Consider the following 22,153-nt stretch of genomic DNA (forward strand, 5'->3'; position numbering starts at 1 on the left):
TGACATAGTAATAGCACTACTTAGTACAATTAAATTTCTTGTTTTCTGTATTTTGTGTTGGCCATACATGAAAAAATTATCAAAGTTAAAAAAGAAAACAAACAAACTAACTAACTAACAATAATAATCATCCAGAAAAAATAACTGTACTGTTTTAACAAATAAAAATAAGTAAGATAATAAATAATGTCCAGTTTGAAAGGCAGCGTACCTGGGCACCAGGTAGATATTTACAGTTAACTAGTTCAGTTACTGCTATCTGGCCAATGTAAAGGACTGTAATAAAAGAAAGATGTAAGATTTAAAAAGACAATACTTAACAACATTCGTTGTAAGAAATGAGCAAAACTTAATTATAATTCAAATTCTTTGTCATATACACAACAATTACATTGACGCAGTCTTTGGCAATGAAATTCTTCTTATTCAGACTCCCTCCACCAATGCCCATACGGTATATAAAAAGAAAAAACTGTTAAAATGACAACATAAGACATGAATTAATGTAGAAGTTAAACTATACAAATAAGATATAATATAAAATTTGACAATGACGGGCGGCACGGTGGTGCAATGGTTAGCACTGTCGCCTCATAGCAAGAGGGTTCCAGGTTCGAATCCCGGTCTGGGCCCTTCTATGTGGAGTTTGCATGTTCTCCCTGTGCCTGCCTGGGTTTTCTCCGGGTTCTCTGGCTTCCTCCCACAATACCAAAAACATGCACATTAGGTTAATTGGCTGCTCTAAATTGCCCCTAGGTGTGAGTGTGAGAGTGTGTGGTTGTTTGTCTTTGCGTGTTGGTCCTGCGATTGACTGGCAACCAGTCCAGGGTGAACCCCGCCTCTCGCCCGTAGTCAGCTGGGATAGGCTCCAGCTCCCCCACGACCCTGACGGATAAGCGGTATAGCCAAAACAAACTGGTGTGAAATAGGATAATGGCAATTATATGTATACTGTAAAATATGGACTTACATTTAGTTAATGTGAGGCTTTGGGTTTTTACTTCACAGTTTAATTCATTTTCAGCCTCAGGAGGGAGACATTGTCTAGGTAAACAGCCAACTTATCACTGAGAGGAAACATGTCCAAATTTAAATTTCAAACTTTATTGTCAATATATTTTTACATACACTGAAATTCTTCTCTGCATTTAACACATCACTGACTGAACACACACATGCAACATACAGTGAAACACACTGTGGACTGCCATGTCAGGCACCTGAACAGTAGGTAGGGGGTTAGGTGCCTTGCTCAAGGGCACCTCAGTCTTTACTAATGGAGGAGGAGAGCATCAATTAATCACCCAAATTTTTCCTGCCAGTCCAGGGGAAATCAAACCGGCAACCATTGGGTCACAAGCTGTTTCTCCAACCTCAAGTGTGTGTGTCTCTGCGTCTCAACAGTGACATTTGCCAAAGTGCAACACAGGACAGACAGAATGCACTCTTGTTTGTCAGTTGTAGCAAATAGGGCCCTAAATGTCACGCATTTTCATCATCAATATAAACAATAATTACTAACTGCTTCTACACTGTTGCCATCATTAGGCCGAGGTCATGGGGTGATAGCTGTTTCCACTGACAAACATTCTACTCTCTCTTATACAGTAGTTTGCTGAATTATACTAATGGTTCTCCGCTTGGGGTCTGCTAAGTATGAGTAAGACCTGATATTCAGCCTTATCACATTCTGAGACCTGATATGTTGTGCATTTTCTCCTGGATATTTGAGATCAGTAGAACCCGTTGAATATAAAAACTGATCATTTAAACAGAATCCGAAATACTTTGTTCATTCCTGGGGGAAATTGGGTAAGCTGTGTTTGAAAACAAAATGCGCTAATATGTGGACAATGGATTTATTTTGCTGTATAACTGAATAAAGTTGCCAGTGTGTAACAAAGTACAAAATTGCTTGATGATTACTATGCAGTTTTAGAAGAAGAAGAAAAATCTGCTTTATTGACAGTATATATATTTTTTTTTACGTACAATGAATTTTTCCTCTGCATTTAACCAATCCTTTTTTGAACACACACACAGGAGCAGTAGGCTTCCATGTCAGACACCTGGGGAGCAGTTAGGGGGTTGGGTGCCTTGCTCAAGGGCACGTCGGTTGTTAATAAAGATCACAAGACGCTTCTCCAACCTTTAGGCCTCGACTTCCCCTTTACAATAACCTTTGAACAGATTTTTGCTTTGTTTCGCACTGGTGAATTTGACATGTGGTGTCTTCTTATGCCTGCAAACTGAACACAACTGTTTTGCAGTATTTCACACAGGCCAACAATTTTATACTTTGTTACACATCGGTGATTTCATTGTGCTATGCAGTAAAATAAACCCATTGTCCTCACATACCGGCACAATTCTTGATGCCAACTGGATTGGGCTTTTAGTGGCACATGCTGTAGAATGGTTTGGCTGAAATGTCCGTCATCTCCTTTTTACGGTAATTAGTGTATTGTGCTTTTGTTATCATCCATCCATTATTTATCATCGCTCATACTGTGCAGGGTTGTGGAAGGGCTGGAGCCCATCCCATTGGCTGACAGCCCCAGTCGTTGGCATGTTCAAACCTAAAATCTTGTTGCTGTGCTAACCACTGCACTATTGTGCTGTCTAGCATAAGGTACAAGGTACAGTAAACCCAAAATGTAATGTCCCCATGTGAGGACACAGAGTTTCAGATGTTTCACAGGGCTGTTCTGCACTTCCAGCAGTCTGACAAGTAGGAAGAAGCAGGTATTTAAAATTCCTCTTCTTATGTAGACTTTAAGGCGTGTTACCATCTCAAAGAAAAAAATACATTCATTTGTCATTTTTATGACATATCATAAATCCCTTTGAATTTGAATCCAGCAGCTGATACTGTTATTGTGACCTTGTCAAAAATGTTTACTAGATGTTGGTTAATGTTAACTACACTAAAACCATGGCAGAGTTAAACTAAGACCACACTTAATGTGAAGGCCATGGCATCTGGTCTAAAGCAGTCTCAAAATACTCTGTTTGAACTCTATTTAATTTCATATAAGAATGTGATGCAGTTCCATCTCTTAGTGAATGACAAACTTTAAATCACTTTGACACATGCACGGTAAAACTGACCTGCTGATGAATGTGTTTACTAAGTGAGATAAGCTTTTAATTCTAGTAAAGATAACATATTGCAATCTATTTTTTCTCCCCTAGGATTTCAAACTGGGTCTTCCTTTACTTCTGCATAACAATTAGTGTTGTGTTGTATATTATTATTCTTGAAGCTTAAGCTCATTATGGCTCCAAGTAAGAGGTAACATAATAGCAAATGTCATGACTGCACTTTTTTGTTAACACAGATTTAATTAATAATTAACATGTAAAGATATATAAAGTTAATTAAACCCCAGTAAGGTTAATACTATTATCAGCATGCAGCAGTGTGCATGTGTAACTGTGTAGTTTCATGTAATAGTGAGCGTGCGTATGTGTGTGATGTGGTTTTGCAGAGGGAGGAGAAGCAAAAAGAGACATGGCAAGCTTACAGCACTTTACATGGAGAAAATGAGAGGGTGAAGGAGAGACAGGGTGGGAAATTAAATGTAACAACATTGGAAAGGGGAGCAGATCTCTAATTTTGCTCCCAAGGACCCCTCTCCCTCTCCCAGGCCTGGCCAAAGTACCACACATATTTCACTGATGAGACATCATTCACACGGCAGTAGTCACCTTCCTTTTAGACACATGCTTTCACTGAAGAGTTTTGTGTGTGTGTGTGTGTGTGTGTGTGTGTGTGTGAGGGAGGGGGGTGCTTTAGATAGATGAAACACGCATGCAGTCACTTGACTTCAGCACACACATAAAACTAATCTAGCACCACTACCACTCAAAGCCACAAAGGGCTCTTGTCCAAACAGGCAGACGGCCTCCTCCGCTAAGTGACAGACAGGATGTTGGGAGCACTTTCATCAGTTCAAGGCTTTGATTCCTCTGCAGTTGCTCCTGTTTATTTTCTCTTCACTCAGCTTTTGAAATACTTCCCCCTATGATGGAACCCATCATTCTATCAGACTGAAGGAGGAGAGAGTGAGGAGGTTGAAAAGGTGAGTTTGCTGTTCCACCCACCTTATTCATCAACCATCCATCTATCCATCTGTTAATCCTTCCCACCTTCATCCTTCCCTCCCTCTGTCACGCACTTCATGATTTACCCTCCACCAAACCATGTTCTTTCCTTTTCCCAGTGTCATTCCTCTGCAGGTTCTCAGGGATTTTGCTCAAGCAGAAGGAGGGATTTGGTATGAGTCACAGATTCCTAGGCAAGCATTCATGAGGTAACATCTGCTTCTGGATGCTGGGGGCGGCTCTCCTCCCCTACCTGGCCACAGCCCAGCATTGTATTCTGGCCTGAATGTATCTGCCCACCTGCACAGGCAAGATGCCCATGGACGTGTTTAGCTGGCAAGCCTACCATTTTTGGCTGTGCAACCATTTAGGTGTCCTACTATAGCTGTAGGCCCTCCAGAAAGTCACATCTGATTGCTTATTTGAGTTTGAAGGGAAGACTACTACGTTTTTGAGACATTAGTTACTGTTTACTTTGCAGATTCAGATTGTTAATGTAAAATATGAATCAACTATTAAATTATATTATATTATTATAGGTTAAGCAACCCGGCAGTATATAGTTGACATTAGTTTTTACCAGCTGCAACATTAGTGATGCTTACACCTTAATGCATCACTAAATTCTGTAATCAAGAATTTCTCATGGCTGTTTTTCCCACTTTGTGAAAAATAGATGTGACTAAGATGTTTAAGCTACTGCAGCAGCCATCCATCAATCCATCCATCAATCCATCCATCCATCCATCCATCCATCCATTTTCCTTACCGCCTAATCCATCAGGGTTGCAGGAGGGCTGGAGCCTATCCCAGCAGCCTACTGGCGAGAGGCAGGGTACAACCTGGACTGGTCGCCAGTAAGGCCGACACACAAAATCAGACAATCACATACACTCACACTCACACCAAATCTAGAATAACCACACTGACACACCTGAGCCTCTCTCACCTCCTCTAACTCTCCTTCTGTACATATTCATGTCACAATAATGCATGTAACCAATTTGCCTTCTTCCCCGGAGTCTTGGTGCTTTCTTGTCTCAAAGGTTCCTATGGACTGTGGTAGACCCCCTGCTGTGGTCCTGTTTGACACCGATTGCTATTATTAATAGTAGTATGGAGTATAGTCTGGACCTGCCCTAACTGGAAAGTGTCATAAAATAACTTTTGTTGTGATTTGGTGCTAAATAAATAAACTGAATTGATTTGACAATTGCATGTCATCATGAGATTTTACGGACCAACTTCACAGAACAGGGATATCGAAAAATTGTTTTGTGTGAGCCTGGCTGTCTTATTTTCTAAAAAGCCTGAAAAAAAGACAGAAGAACCAACTATGACACTTTCCTCTGTTTCACAGAACCAAAAACATAATGTTTACAGTTGTTCACAGGAGACCGCTCTGTATTCCTTTGGTCAATATCATGATACATGACATCAAGTCTGTAACACTAGGAGACAAATAGAAAAAATTCTAGAAAAAAGTTATTGTGGGGACATTATGAGGTGCCCCAGATGGTGTCCGTTGTTACCATGATACACTGCAAGGGATAAAACACTCAGTTATAAGGGCCAACACCCATTTTCACTCCACATATGCTATGTCTGGTTGGGCTATTATCAGGCTGATATTGTGTACTTTGAGCCCATCATAAGGCTAACAATGAAAGTAACCATCCTGGAATGATACATGAAGTCTACCAAGTGAGAATATCAGAGGGTTTCCCATTCCTCCCATTCTGCAGACACTGTGTGAGTGCAGCATAAAGCCCAGCAGAACATGATATATCAGTTTTACATTTATCTATGGTACTACCATGCTGAGCAAAAAAGGTACCAACAGCAGTCTATGCATGGTGTTGGTTGTTTGGTCTAAGAGGAGATCACTGACCTGTGAATCTGTAAGTTTCATAATAGCTGAATCAATAATCTTTTAAGTTTTTTCTCTGATTGGTACAGGTAAGCCTAAACTTAGTATAGTCACAGAGGAACAAAGTGATTAGACTCATCTGCCTGATTTGAATCAGCACAGCTGGTCAGATGAAAAAATGTCAAATGGCAGACAGACAATGGAGTGTGCAATTAGCTAATGCAACTAGACAGCCATTTTTGTTGAACCAGCTCTGCTGAAGTCATGATGATGCTGCACTTTCATATCACATAGTGCTTATTTTGTCTTCTGGCAAAGTGCTGAGCTCCTTGGCTAAGGAAGGACAGTTACACACACACACACACACACACACATACCCACTGAGTCACCCTATTGATCATGTTTCCTTCCCTAGATGAGACGCGCAGATCAAACACAAGTGCAGGGAAAGCCTAAGGCTAGCTTATGGAAATGAGGATCCTCTTTGACACTGAGTTTGTGTGCATCAAAAAGTCCTTAATCGGGGAGCATAACAGTGAACACTAGTGCCTCTAGTTAATATGGTATCGGTGTTTCCACAGAGGCATTACTCATCACTTCTGATGCAGCCTACTGTCTTCCTGTTGCTAAAACCGTTGTTATGGTGATACAATATGTCAAATACAGATGAGATGAATGGCAAATTGGAGTAGTCAGTTTTACATTGAAATGTATCTCATTACACATATAGAGATAGAAATAGCAAACAGGTACAGAATACAAAATCAGCTTGGCAATGAAGACTAAATCACTTGGAGTCAGACAGGTTTTGATCTTGGCATTAGTCTGCAGTTGCGTGATTGTAGAGTTTTGCAGTGGACTCATTTCCTAATGGACTCTGGTGAGTGCCTGCCAAAGAGCAAGCTGGGAATGAATGAATGGCATCCATTAGACAAAATGGCCGTCAGTAAATTGTAGCCACTCTGCATAAACGAGCAGGAGCTGGGCGGAGAGGGAGCAGATGGATGGAGAGGTCTCATAACCAGCTAATAGAAATAGAAGCTGGCTCGCTATCACTCACTGCTGGCCTGCCTTCCAAATGGCCAATAAACAGTTTATAGCTGGTTTTAAACATAATAGTTCACAGGAAGCTCATATGGATGACACACTGTCATAATGCAGTTGACATTAAGATTGGGAAAACCCATATTTGGGGTTTTTGCAAAATCATGGGTTTAGAAAATTCCATCTGACCTTGATGCTGACTCTTCCTACTAAATGTGTGCTCATGTCCTTGAAAACACTACAGGCACACATTACAAATCCAGTCCAGGAGGCAATGCTCATGTGTGACATGTGGAAGTGACACTTAATCTGGGTCCCTATCTATAATGAGGCAGACACAGTCTACATGGTGTTCCTCACCCACACTCCTTTATCTTGTCTCTACTCTTATCTGTGGCAATCCATTCAAATGAGACAGATACTGATAATACCTCAATACCATAAGGCTGGCGGTTCTATTGAAATGAACACTTTGAAAGACATTGCATATTCGGGTGTGCTTCTTGTTAGTGTCATACTGTTGACACCAACAAGAAACAAACAAAAGAAACAGCTGCAGACTTTCAGACTAAAAGAGAAAGCTGGAGAGAGAAAACAGAAATGGGAGAGGCTCCACGGGGCACTGAACTATCTGACATTCCAGTTAAATGCACGAGGATAAAACCAGGTGTGAAAGCATCTCTCCTGTTTAGACTTGACGCCACAAAGAAGAGGGCCATCTGGCACACTGTTAGACAGCTAAACACAGTCTCTTTGCTGGGGCTCTTCTAACTCAACTGTTTGTATTGAAAAAGTGGTGGTGCAATTGGAGGAACAGAATGTGGCACTCGGAAGAAGCTTAATTTCCCAACTGAACTTTCCATATAGCAAGTCTGTAAGCATACAGTGTGGAGAAAGCCTGTAGATATAATTTGGAAGCAAAATATTTGATAATGTCGGTATTTGAGACATCAGCAAATCTTAGCACTAGTTGAATCAATGCCTAATCTACATTCTAAACCTCAGAACTAAACACATATGCAATGAATGAATTCAGCAAACAATATGCAATGCCTAAAACGAAACAATCTAATGTTGTCTAATGTTTGCCGAACAAATCGACTCTGAATGAGCCTTCTACCAGATGGTCTAATAGTTCCAAAATATATCTGAATTGTGCAGAAACACAAAACTGAAAAAGCAATTTTCTTATGCAAATGCAGTGAGCTACTATAGGCATTTTACTTGTGGCAGTTCAACAGGGACCTGATGAAATTCTTGCACTTTTTCAGACACATGAGTAGATGTAAATGCCTGTCCTTATTGCAAGAATGGTGAGACTTGACAAGACAGAAGTAAACTCTTATAGTTGTTTCATGATGTATGATGGTTAGTATGAAACACATTCGGTACAGACTCCAAAGCTATTCAAACCGAACACTTACTGTCCTTTTTCATAAAAATGATGCAGGAACTGTAATTAGCTGCTATTTATAAGATTTTACCCCTATAAATCAAGCTTAGACTACACATCACGTTTGTTAAGTATCTTTGCAGACAAGAAAAAAGTGTTTTATGACTTTGGGGGCAAAAGCTGGTTATAGTATGATCATAGTCACTATATTTCAAACCAAGGAGTGATGCGCTGCTTGTCTATCCAAGTCGGGTAACTTCTGCTGAGCTGTTCAATATAGTTATTGAATAGTGTGAATAATGATATAGTTTGAAAGAAACCAGATCCAGCGTTGACTTCATTTTATTTTATCAGCTCACTGGAGGGGACCTGGACCCTCCAAGGGTCCTAAAGTGAGTTAATGTGATTCTTGAATTGGTTAATGTATGATGTATTTCATCATTGTTTATTTTTCCATAAATAATGCTCACTGAAATGAAGTAATGCTTTTTTTGTTCAGTGAAATAAAAGCAACTTTCCCTTAGAAATGGGGCCGCTGTACTGTGTTCTGTCATTTAGTCTTATGACAGTGTAAAAGCATGCGGTCACATAATGATGATAACTGGTTATAAGGTAGTATGGTACACGGTTTACAGATTTACTAATAACACACAAAAAATACATGCAAAGGTGGGGACTAACTAAGGATAATAGTATAAAGGGTATGTTCGGTACAAAATTGGAAGCAAACTCAAATCCAGATATGGATTTATATGCTCCAACCACAAAATGAACACAAATTAGCTTGTGGGCTATTTCTTCCCAATCATCCATTTTTTGAAGAGGACAAAGAATAACGTCCAAAGAACCCGAGTGTGTTGCCCAAGAAGCTTCACATTTTGAAGCCAAATACAAGCAACTAACACAAAGACTTGTATTTCACAAGGTAAGCACATCACAGATGAGCTCATCTACAGCCAGGTCTGCCACACAGGGAGCCAACAGAGAGAGGGCAGGCTGTACTGTAAGAAACCAGACACTTTGTCCGCCGTTTGAGGCAGATAGATGCCAGGCAGGCGCGGCTTGCTCCTCTGTTCTCATGCTGATACCTGATAAAGAGGGCTGGGCCTGCCCTCTGGAAAAACAAAAGAGCTACAGCAACCGTGTTTGATAATGTTGGAATGTCTCAATGTATGCATGTGTACTTTGTGTATCTGTACTGCTCACTGGGCAGTGCTAAGCAGGAGTGTGCCACCACATGATCTATAAGGATAACTTACAACATATCAAGCAGAAGAATGAACACTGCCAGGACAAACTTAAAAACGGAGTGCAAACTTGAATGTCATGATGCTGGATAGCTTAACAGGAGTGGTGCATTATTTATATGGCACACACTGTAAGATATCACTTACGTGACTGGAGCACAAGCCCAAAGGATGGATTGGTTTTCAATGCTACACAGTGATTCTCTGACTGACCATGATGCAGTGATACACAAGGGTGCAGCACTGCAGCTGCCTCTCTGTGAAATGCAGCCTGTAGGCTTTGCATGCAGTTTGGCTGCTAATGTCGCATCTCAAGTTACACCTCGTTCTTTCCAATGACACACGTCTGAATACAGAATCAACTGTTTCCAGCTGCGATGGGTTACTCTGTGTAAGCCATCAACATAAGTATAACTTATCAAAATAGATTATAATAAAAGACTCCATCTGAATCCATCACTGTCCTAACAGTGAAAAGTATGAATTAACTGCTGTGAGTTTTTTTAAGACCAGACCAGCACGACACCACTGAAAGCCAGTATTTCATGATGATATTTTACCCTTTCCAATCAAATATTATTTAATATAGGCCAATTAGGTTTACTCGGGCCGCAAAAAGGTGTTGTTGCTCTGACCAAACTAACGCAGCCTTTCTTCAGTTGTGTTTTAACAAGGCAGAGTGTAAAATTGACATTTGTGACAACAAGAAAACTAAGTACAACAAAGTAATACACAACAATTTCTAGCACACCTTGTCCATGACAGACAGTAAATCCCCTCTGAGAGAATGCAGGTTGATGTCTTTGCTCCCCAGCTCCTCTTTATCTGCTGCTGTAATTGCATCTGTCCACGCTTTGATTCACAAAAGAGCCTATGAAATGTTGATTACTTGTTAAAGCTTGTTTACTTTCTGGGGCCTTTGTGTTGAAATATTTGTGGGAGGAGGAGTGCTGTCAGGAGAGAACTTGAAGGGGGGGGTGCATGTACTATGGTAAGTTTCATATTATGAGAGATGTTCCAGTAATTGTGTCCACAGAGAAAGACGACATGATGAGAAAGATGAACGCTCAGTGTTTGCCTCAAGAACCTTTACGTGATACAGAAGAATATTAGAGATTGAAAATGCCATCTGCCCCTGATAAGCTTTTGCATCGAATTATTTTTTCACAGATTTATCAAGTCTCTGTCAGGTTCTGGAAGGAAGCAGTACAAAACACTGTTGCAAGGTTCAAATGTCATCACAGACCAAGTCTCTACAAAATGTTCTTGTAGAGGCCAGATAGTATAAAAGCATAGTATAAGCATTTTAGTTTAAAACATTAAAAACTGTCATTTCATAATATCAGTGAATGTGCAGAAAGACCAATTCTGATGTTCTGAAGGAAGTCCTGTCTCATAATACCACTTTGAACCTCAAGAGGTTCAGACCTATTCTAATTTTATTCTACTAAAGTGGCAAAGACCTCAGAATTTGCATTTACCACCAGTCAAATTAGAGGGGTGCTTTCATCCACAGAGGAGCAGGGCATGATGCAAGGGCAAAGTGCTGCTCTCATGTATGCCCTTGCTGCCCTGCCTCTGGATCTGCCCATGTGGCAAATGTGTTACCAACAGCTGCCTTACACATCCAGCAGACATGGAACGTTAAAATTAATTTGAGGTTGTGCTTCTGGTTACCTGATTAAAGTTACTCTCCTTTTGGCTCTTTTTTGGTCTCCACCTGGTCCTATACCTGATTACTTCTAACAGCTCTACTAACTAGTGATACTCACTAACTTTGCCTGCTGTTCGGTGCTGGACATGTTGCATGCAGCTGTCTCAAGCAGCGGGAAACAAACCAAATTTCTGAAACACAAAGCAGAGTGGACTGATCAGTTGGTTTTTCACTTGAAGCAACACATTTCACAACACAGTCATTTGATCCATTGTGTAAATTGTAAAAAAGCAATATAAACTGATTTGTGCAGCTTTCAGTATACAAGGAAAATGACAGGTCTTCAATCCAATGTTTTGGTTTAAAAGGGACATTCAATTTTATTTCTGTATTATACTGTAAACAGTATTGTTAAGCTCATTCAAATAAGGAAGCCATTGAAAATGTCATTTAAACCCACAAAGTCATATACTTTCAGTGGATCAGCTCCAGGCCTGATGATATTGCACATTCTGTCATTTGTTGATTAAAGAGATTGTTTGCGTTTGAATAGTACTGACTGAACTGTCCCTTTCCAGAGGAGCAGAATCTGAAGAGTGTCTTCTCTTGTAATAAAAGCATTTGGACCTCATCTGTATAAAAACAAGAAAAGCACTGTCAAATTATATCAGTTTTCTTTCAGAAGACAGTTGTCTGTTTGGGTGAACTCAGCTGTCAGAGCTGAAGCCTACTTGAACAAATTTCTGCAAATATCCTCTCTAGCAACTGTGCATAACCAAGGCTGTCATTTTCCCAGGAATAGAAGGGTAGTTAAAATTACAGCTTTTGAAGAGTGGAAATTTACGCACTGTCTGTTCTTAAAAAGGAACTGTAACAAAATAGCCATATGGTAACATTTACAGATTTTAACAGGGGAAGTTTTGTAATATAAAGGGAATCTTTCATGGTATATGACAAAGTGTGAGTCTAGCATCTGCCATTTCAGCTGTAAAGTTTGGGTTTACATAGATTTTCAGACAATGAAGTAGTTTTACATTGGGCATACACAGTATAGTAGTCACAACTCCACAACCTACACAATTTAAAATCTTTCTGTCCAAAACCACACAGTTAATCCTTTAAATAAAATCAAAGCTCAAAGACTCATACCTGTGATACTGAAAAGGCAGGTTTTTCACAGCCTTGGCACCTTCAGGAACACTTCTTAGGTCTAAGTTTGGAAGGCCTATTCACATATCAGTCTTTTTCTGGCCTGCCAATAAATGAAGAACTCATATTTAGTCTCCTTATATCTCTTTAATTTCCACTGTTCTCCTCAGAAAATAATCGCTCCACTATGTTCACAAGTTAGGTTCAAACTGCCCACTGCAAAAACATAAAACCAAAAAACAATCAGCTGAAAGATGATGAAACACTGTGTAGAGAGGTGGGAGACAATTTCCTGTGGGTTTGTTACGATGACCAACAGCTTTCACATTAAACACAATCAGCTCATTCACTGTGTGACATGTACAGCGAATAGTCAGGTCTCAGGCTCAACACCTTAAACTGAACCCCCCCCCCCTCAAAAAACAAAACAAAACAAAACAATACTGTTGTCGTCATCACCGTGCCTCACTGCTTTGTATCTCATCAATAAGCATAGGATGAATTTTAAAGACCCAGGGACTTAGTGCACAGACTGTACACAGAGTCGAGTGAGGTTCACCTCCAGAGACCACAGAAGAGGATCTAGATATGGGAGTTTATTTATTTATTTATTTATTTATTTTAAAAAGATTTAACTTCCACCATATAGTGCAGTTCTTTAACAATATGATCCCCATGACAGACAGTAATAAATCTTGGTCATTTTCAACAACTTTGGAAACACTGACGTTGATAGAGCTTGGAGGCACGTCTGTCTTATTATAGAAGACAGTTGAATTCACCTAAGTTTCGCCAGAAGCCTTAAAGAATTTCTCTCTGCTTTCCTCTGCCTGTAGAGTCAGTGATATCAAACCTAAACTCATACATCCATATAGGATTATAGATGTGTGATGTCTTTTAGCGCTTGTTGCTTTGCTTATTTTGGTTTCTCAAAGATCATTTGGCTGGGGATAGAAGTACTGCATGTGACCATATTGCAATCGAGGACTAATGGAGGTCAGTTCTATAGTCCACTTTAAAGTGAGGAGGCTGTGTGTTCCCTACCTGCTCCTGTTGATGGGGACCGGAGGTAAGGACGCTGTCTGTCCGACTGGGGGCGGCGTTGGACAGTCACGCTCTACGTGCATCTGTGCGTGCAGCCCCCCTCAGCCCCTCACCACCACCAACACCCTCACTTGTGCGATCAGCAATTCAGATCGTATGCAAATCCAAGAGCGTCACTGTGATTGTGTGTGTGCGTGTGTGTGTGTGTGCGCGCGAGGGAGAGAGAGGAAAAGAGAGGGGGAGAGAGAAGTGCAGTTGCATTCCTGGAGAGAGAGAGATCCCTGCCCCTTCCTCCTCCTTCCTCCTCCTTCCTCTCTTCCCTCCTGGTCTCCCAGCCGGCGGCGGCAGAGGGATTTTTAACCCGGGCTGCAGATGCGGGGAGCAGGGCTGCAGAGTGAAAGAGACACTAGTAGTCCGTAGGGAACTTGTGGAGAGGAGGCTCGGCGCAAAATTTAAACGCATTCCAAAGAGTTTGGAGTTAGTTCACGGACCCATCTCGCGGTTCAATTGAATTTTAGTAAAGTTTACTTTTTGGGTTGCATCCGTGTGGTGGTCATGGGTTCCCAGCGCACACTCCGGCCCGGCCGGACAGCGCTGCTTCTCGCGGGGCTGCTCGTGGCTCTGTGGCAGCGCGGCGCCGCAACTTGCCCGGAGAAAGACTTGGAGGACAGGGAAGAGGAGGCCAACATAGTTCTGACCGGCACCGTGGACGAAATCATTAACATGGACCCGGTGCATAATACCTACTCTTGCAAGGTAAGTGATTTAATGGCTTGCCTGAAACGATCTAAGTGAAATATACGCAGGAGCGCGTTGCTTCAAGGAAAAGGCACCTGCTTCCTGCACGAAAACTACCAATTAGGGGTTATGTGGACAGTAGAAAAGTCACATAATCACTTAATACCTTTACCCTCGTGTGGCTAATGGAAGCCATTACCACCGAGTTTGTGTTCCAACTCTCTCAGAGCCATAAACAGCTTGTCTGAAAAACATTTTACAAACTCATTCATCCAGAAGCTTTTGGCAGCAGTTACATGGACGCTGAGAGGGAATCCACTTTGCCTTCAGAAATAGATAGATGGTGTTTTTTTTTTTTTATTTCCACTTACCAATTACATAGCTACAGGGGAGGCCTAACCGACCATATAATCATCCCAAACATGTTGCAGTAGGAGACGGGCCCCTCACTGGCCCCCGGCTGTAGCTCTCCATTGATTTCTAGATCTAAATGTTGCAAACGTGTAGCTTCATTTGCCAGTGGCAGCAAAGATGATATTCTGAATCATCCTGATTCATTCTGTGGTGTTGCTGACAAATGTCACCACTATTATCCCAAACTAGTAATTTGTGACATCTGGCTGTAACCGTGATATCCTTTGGGATTAAACGCATTTCATAAAATGTAATAAGAAGAAGTCGGTGTATTTAAAATAGTACAGTGATCTGTAGGCTGTTGTATAAGACTGTAAGAGACAGTAACATGTTGTTTTTCTCCGTGAAAAGTACTGAAAAGTGCCGCAAGGTGTGCCCAAAGCATTAAAGCTCTGTAGTCGTGCTTTACACTGTCATTAATCACTCATGAGAAACTCGTCTGTGATAGACCTGAAGCTGTGAATTTTCCACTTCTCGTAATGTCACAGGAACATTACGTCTCTTGATTAACAAACCTCTTAACAGCACACGGTGAGAACAACATCCACTGCTCCACAAATACGCACCTCTTCAGTCAGGAAGGAGACTTCTACCATTGTTATTGCATGGCCATTCATTGTGAAACTAACTTATGCACCATCGTGGACTTGTGGTAGACCAGTCTGTAATCTGTCAAAATAAACAAGTTGTGTTTTGTCAGCTCTATCGCTGCGCCTTTCCTCAGTGCCCACTTGCTTCCCGTCTCCTAGTGAATGAGCAGGGTAGATTAGAGGCTCGCAGCTCACCTTCTGGGAACAGAAACCACCACCAAGTGAAATGAAATGAGACAAGACGGAAGGGTCTAGCCATGACGGTGCTTAAAGAACCCTTTGCTGCTCCCCCTGTGATGATCAATGGATGCATGCAGTGTTATAGATAAGTTTTCAAGTGTCTGAATATGGATGCTTTGTCTGAGATTTATTCCAGTAGAAATAATCGCTTAAGAGTCTTTACCTGTGGTAGCACAGGTAAAGACTTGAATGGTAAAGTCAAAGAATCATTAAATTGTGATCTCAAAAACATGCATGCTAAGAAGGGTTGCAGCTAACGATTATTTTCATTGTTGATTCGTCTCTTGATTATTTTATTGATTAATTGATAAGTTGTTTGTCATGTATGTAATGAACTGGTGGAAAATGTTGATCATGGTTTCCCATAGTCCCATATGACATCTTCAAATGTCTCCTTTTTTCAACAACCCAAAGATATTCAGTTTACTATCATAGATTTAAAAAATATTCTATTTAACAAGATGGACTCAGAGAATTGTTGCATTTTTCTTTTGATTATTCAAAACTATTTAAACCATTATTTAAACAGTTGGTGATTAATCTAATATTTCACAATTAATCAGTTAGTCCTTGCAGCTGTAATGCTAAGGGGAGGGAGACTGAGGGGAACACTGGTTCATATGCCTAACACCACTGCGCATACTTACAGTATCAATTACAATGTTGTGTTTTTGGTTTTGACAAAATGCTAAAGGATGTTCTGTCTTTCTGTTGTCGTTGGGCTAAAGGTCAGGGTGTGGCGCTACTTGAAAGGGAAGTCCAGTGTCAACCGTGAAATTCTCCTGGATGGTGGCAACAAGGTGATGATTGGAGGCTTTGGCAACCCCGGGATCTGCGACAACCAAGTAGCCACGGGTGACACACGCATATTCTTTCTCAACCCTGCCCCGCAGTCCATGGGACCAGAACACAAGAATGAACTTATGCTCAACTCAAGTCTGATGAGGATTACCCTGCGCAACCTGGAGGATGTGGAGCACTGCGTGGAAGGTAAGCAGCCAATTTTCTGTGAGTTTGATGAGCCTTATGTCCCACATGGGATGGAATACACTGTACCTGCTGATGGGTGTCTAGGAAAGTAATTCTAAGAATGAAAATAATATATGGGAGTTCATTTGAGGCAGGACATATTATTACTATTTAGCAATTCAGTTTTCTTATTAAGATAGCGTATGTTATCTGGGAGAAATTTGATGTAGGATCTAAGCTGTGGTTGCTCACAGTAATTGTAAATCTCTTAAAGCAGCAAGGATTTCATACACCAGTGGCTGCTGAAATTACATAGCCTCAGGCTCAGAGCGTCAAACTTTCCCAGAACTCCATGAAACAAGGATACCTGAGTCATTTTAGGAGCTTTGCTGCTATGGTGGAGCTCCAACCTTTCCAAGCGTAGACATGAAGTGGGTGTGTCTGATTAGCACCTTAAGGACACAGGTTGAGTGGTTAAGGGATGATTCCTGACCTTTGCACCTTGTAGCTGGGCTATTTTATTAAGTCAGAGGTGAAACTGCTTAACACTTACAGGGACATAACAGATGACGCTGGAGCTTTACTGGGCAACACAGATTGTTCCCACACTTTTTTTTTTTACAACTCACTCACAGGTTCCCACCATTTTTACTCCACTGTGAAAGAAATGGACAGAAGCAGGCAGTGAATGGATGGCTCAAACTTGCCCACACACGAAAATGCTTTGAAAATTGTTTTCAATGGGCTTTTGAAATTAGGAAGGAAGAAAGTAGAGATGTGTGGTGTGTTTTAAATATTGTTGTTGTTAATACTATCGATTTGCGTCCCAGTAGTTCAGCACTGAGAGTTAATTAAGTACTTTTATTCCCCTGAGTCCTTTTTTGGTTGAGAAGTCATTTGTCAGGCTCTCATGAGACAAACCATACAGCCGTGACTAATAAATCTCAGCATCTACCGTGACTGTGGGTCTGTAGGAGACTGTGCCCCCATGCAAGTGAACATGGAGTTTGCTGCTGTTTAACTTTTGCTGGTGCTGTTGGCACCTGTTCAAAGTTTGAATCAAACACTTAGACTGGCCAAGACTAGCAGGGGAAAATGAATCGGAGCACGAATCGCCTTGCTGAAGGCTTTCTGGAGCAATCACTGTTTCACAGTCGTAGGGTCTATATTCTGGGTACTTTCCTCGGAACAGTTCGGGGTGGCAGGATGTTCCAGTGGATGGAGCTTGTTTGCAGTGTTAAGTTGCATTTGGCACACACATAAAACTTCTTCTGTTTGTCTGTCCAGGCACGAAACACTGCACTGCTAACCTTTTTATTCAGCTCTCTTTTCTTCCTTTTGGACTCCTGTTGTGGAGAGGGGAGTTTCTTGGCTCTGACAAACTATCTAGAATGTGCCCTTTTTGTTTCAGGGCTTTGTATTTGAAGAGGGTTTACTTTACATAACCTGATTTTCTCATATCACCTTACAGTCGAAGAAATAGTGGTAAGGAAATACTTCAAGAAGTCAACAGGTAAATTTTACACAGAAGTCGGATTTTTTTTTGTTTTACATGTTAAAACACCTAAAATAACTACAGTGTTATTTTAGTATCAGATGCATAGACTGTCTAATAAATAAGATGTTTGGGCAATTGCCAGGTTCAGCACCGCTGTATTTGTTTGTCGGGTAGTGAAATTGGCCCTGATAATTAGCTGGCAGTCTTCCGTCTGGCAGAGAATGATTCTCGAGGCTTGTTCCAGTGCAGAGTTTTAATTAAGGGAGTCAAGTCGGATCCCATCCGTTCCGTGCAACCACTACCCCGGAGACTGTGGGATGTCAGTGCAGCGGGACAAGACTCTACCTGCCGCAGTACTCCGTGCACCCTCCTGTGCTTTCTCCTCATTCTTGACATTTTCGATAGCTAGGATAGTCTCAGGAATGCCTGGCAGAGAGCTAGGTGGGAAGGCTACTGAGGTGGAAGAAAAAAGGCTTTGTGTGAGCTTCTTCTTACAGAGAGTTTTGAGAAGGACAATAAGTTGAGTGATGTAGAGTGAAGTAAAAACAGGAATTTTTTTTTTTTGTACGTGTGAGGACGTGAAACACGAAGGATGTTGTGTTTGCTGTGGCATATTTGTTTAAGTTTGGATCAGTGCTGCGTGAAGATAGATGCTTTTAGGCATCGTTTTTCACACTCTTTCCACTCCTGTGCTCTTCGCACTGGGCAGGGGCACTTCAGGGCCACTCAGTCCATGTGTGCTATCACTTGGCTACAGGCTTTCATCTGCCATGGAGCTGCCCTACCCAGAGGAGTGTTTACAAGATCTCAGTAAACACTTGCTGTTTGGATCAGATCATAAAATGCTGTACGCCACATTTACTGTGCAAAACTGTAAATATTTTCCTTGATGTCTTATCTTTACATGCATACATTTTGTGGTTAAAAAAGTGTAGCTCTTCAACTCTAAATGTGCTCCATTTTTAAATTTTTCACCTTGTCTAGGCTGATAAGCAGAGAGCCTTTGGCACAGAATATCTTCCTTTGGTCCTCTGGCTACCATTCAGTGGAATGTTACTGTTGTCGATTGTGCTGTGCAGAGATTTGACCAAAAAGATGTCAAACAGAGACATTTGCTGTGTCTTTGGAAACAGAAATGAAGGCTTGTAAAAGTGAATGAGGGGGACAAATCAAAGCTCAAAAGAAGACCTCGTCCTCCAGATTTTGTAAAGAGCTAAAAAGATACAGTATTTATGAAAGTATGTGCTGTGTTTTCCATTTCCATTTCTTTTTTCCTAATGCTGCCTTAATGACTGCATAGAGAAAAGGCGGAGGTGGGTTTGGAAGAGAGGAAGCCCTCTTGATGGAGAAGTGTTGAGTGTACAGGGAGATCTTATCTGTCTTGCTCTGTTTATCAGCTGCTTTGTTTCAGCTCCTGATGACTTGATGCCAGCCTTTCCCTTAAGGCCCCCACGAAGAAAATCAGCAACAAAGGGCTGTTTCTTCCTTCTGTCCTGATCTCTTCCTCTCTTTCCATTTTTTATCTGTCTTTTTTAGAAGAGGAGACATGAGCCAGTCAGAAGTCGATGCCTAGTCATGCAACAGCTGCATCAAAGATCATCTCTTTGTCCCCTTGTGCTGCATCTATTTAAATACGCAACACTGAGTGCAGTTAGTGTGCTTCATTGGTTGGACAATCAAAAGTCCTTGTGGGATGTTAATGAGCAGCATTTTACTGCTCAACATACCATTGGCTCTTTATGATCTGTGTGTACAGCAGTCCAGAGGCTCAGTGGTAATGGGGTTAGCCAGGCTTGCTGAGAACATGATGGGGGTCCTGATTTGCCAGCAGGTGGTCTTGCTTAATGATGGGCGAGTAGACAGTCCTGTGGAATGCTCCTCGGGGTGGGTGGGATGTGGGATGACTGTTTGAGCTTCCAGCGATCCTTCAGTGAATGAGCCTAGGCCTCACGGAAAACTTTGAGCTTTTTTTCCCACTGTTTGTGCAAGGAGGAGGCCTAGAATCGACCAGAATTCCTAACCCGCACAAACTCCTACCTGGCCGCCTCCTCCCTCCTCACCTTCTTGATATGTGAGGAGATAGTGATAGAATGATATGAGTAAAATGGAGAGGAGTGGACACTTTTAGCCATGGTATCTACTTTCCGTTTTTCATAACATGAAATACCCACAGGGCAGCTGACTCCCTTGTTTTGAGAACAATTAAAGAACTACTGAAAAATCCAGGGATCACTTCACAGCTCCAGTTAATCAGTGACTCAAAACCCTGGAAGATACTCATGTGATGTTGAGAGTAATATGTAATATGCCAGTTCAGGCTTACTGCAACAGAGGTGGCCATCTGAACTGAGCTCAGATCCAAATGTGTCTCGATGGTGCAGTACCAGCTCTCATTAAATATATACTAATATATGACATCTTCTATCGGATGTAGAGCCTCTCCTTGTTTTAGCTGAAGATTAATTTTATTTCATACAAAATTAATAATTTCCCTCGAGTTTTGCGGAGACAACCTTTATTTCAGACAAGGTGGTCCACCTCTGCTATAAAACACTCTGGGAAATCTTACAGCATTTTTTCTGCCCTATAATTTAGTTATCAGGCTCAACTACCACCTGCTCATGTTTTAATCTCACCAAGAAAGTCTGGAGACAGATTAGAGCATCACTACTGCACAGTGAAACATGACAACCTGCTATATATTTGACTTTCCCAGGAAACATATGGTTTGTGGGTAATTCCAAATGGGCGATGGAATTTATTTTATATGTGGCTCTGTAAAGTGTGTGAGAACACGACGCAGCCGCACCCCGGTGACTGAACTAAAGCACTGGGGTCTTTATCCGGTCCATGTCTGCACAAGCAGCCTTTTGTCTTCAGGGAGTCATGGGAAGTCAAGAAGTCTGACTTTAAGGATTGGATTTTTCTCAGGGTCCTTGAATGGATTTGGCTGTAAGCTAAGAATGAGAGTTTATTTGCTTGCTGTAGAGCGTTTCTGCAAAGGTGTATCCTTGGTAAGTGTGCATACCCTGTGTGGTTTATGTCAAGGAATTTAGGCAGTGAAGTGAACAGATTTGGACAAATAGAAAGGCGTGGTGGAAGGCTTTGATGAAATAAGCAACAAAGGCTTGAAGGGAGAAACAAGACTAGTGGACCTGTTCGCCAGCTAGCCCAGAGTCTCCAGAGTTATTGCACATTTTAGATTTTAATTAAAAATGCGGGAGCGGCATGCCTGCTTGGCATAGCGATAAAGAACTCTGAAATGAAAAAGCCATGAAAGATGGAAGAGAGCAAAGGAGGAACAGACCACTTAACCACAGTCTGTTCTCCTTGGTTTGTGTCCCAGCTCAGACCAGGAGTATATCACCATCCTCCTGATAAGAATCATAGATGGTACTGATTGTATGCTCAGACATCTACAAGCAGTGACATGTCTGTCATATCACTGAGATGTTAACATGCTCACAGTGTACACACAGACATGCTGTGTAACATCAAGCCTGTCCAAATACACTTTATATCTTGTGAAAAAACAGTCTACATTTTTTGTTGGAAGTTTATTGGTTTTGACTTGCTCATTGCAGTAAGAGATAACTTACTTACTAGAGATCTCAAAGCTTTGCTTGTGAAAGACAATATGTTGGCTTTGCAAAACACAGCCTCCCACAGAAATATTAATTAAAGTTACTTACACAAAACTGCACCACAATCAAATCAATAAGCAATTTGATGGCCTTTTGTCTTCATCAAAGAGTGTTGTTTCCTGAAACTGAAACAAAGATTGAAAGTTAGCTGGTGTCAAAGTCCAAGTTAAGCTGTTCTTTAGTTTAGGAACAGAAAAGTGGAACTGACCTGGGAGGCTCTGGGCAGGCACTTGGATGTACAGTGACCCGGAAACATCGCTCTTCTACCCCAGACATAAAGAGTTCAGAGAAGTTGCCTGCATGAGATCTGGGCTCCCTCTGGGGAACTGGATCCGTGACAAAATTCTTCCTCCCAGACTGCGTTTCAGAAACAGGGCAGCTGCTGTGGCAAGTGTGGCTACTTACTGTCAACATGCCAAAAACATCAGGTTTAGAGAAAGGGGTTTTGGTGGGACACCAGGGAGATATCAGAAGCCCTAATGTGATTTAGATTTAGGTCAGCACAGCTGTCACTCCAGAGTGGCTCAGATTAAGAGAAAACAAGTGAAGGAA

General features: G+C 41.5%; 1 protein-coding gene across 2 annotated transcripts in view; it reads left to right on the forward strand.

Moving 5' to 3' along the window:
* The first annotated feature begins 13,845 nt into the window (after nt 1-13,845).
* agrn (agrin) overlaps nt 13,846-22,153 on the forward strand; it is a 236,896-nt gene continuing 228,588 nt past the window's right edge. Inside the window, exons 1-2 of one of the 2 annotated variants that reach the window (XM_046396551.1) lie at nt 13,846-14,264; nt 16,219-16,480. In XM_046396551.1, the coding sequence (XP_046252507.1) occupies nt 14,064-14,264; nt 16,219-16,480 (463 nt within the window). In that variant the 5' untranslated portion in view covers nt 13,846-14,063. The remainder of the gene's footprint in view (nt 14,265-16,218; nt 16,481-22,153) is intronic. The other variant, XM_046396552.1, reaches the window with a different exon arrangement.

Source organism: Scatophagus argus, chromosome 8, assembly GCF_020382885.2.
Source record: "Scatophagus argus isolate fScaArg1 chromosome 8, fScaArg1.pri, whole genome shotgun sequence".
NCBI classification, from domain to species: domain Eukaryota; kingdom Metazoa; phylum Chordata; class Actinopteri; family Scatophagidae; genus Scatophagus; species Scatophagus argus.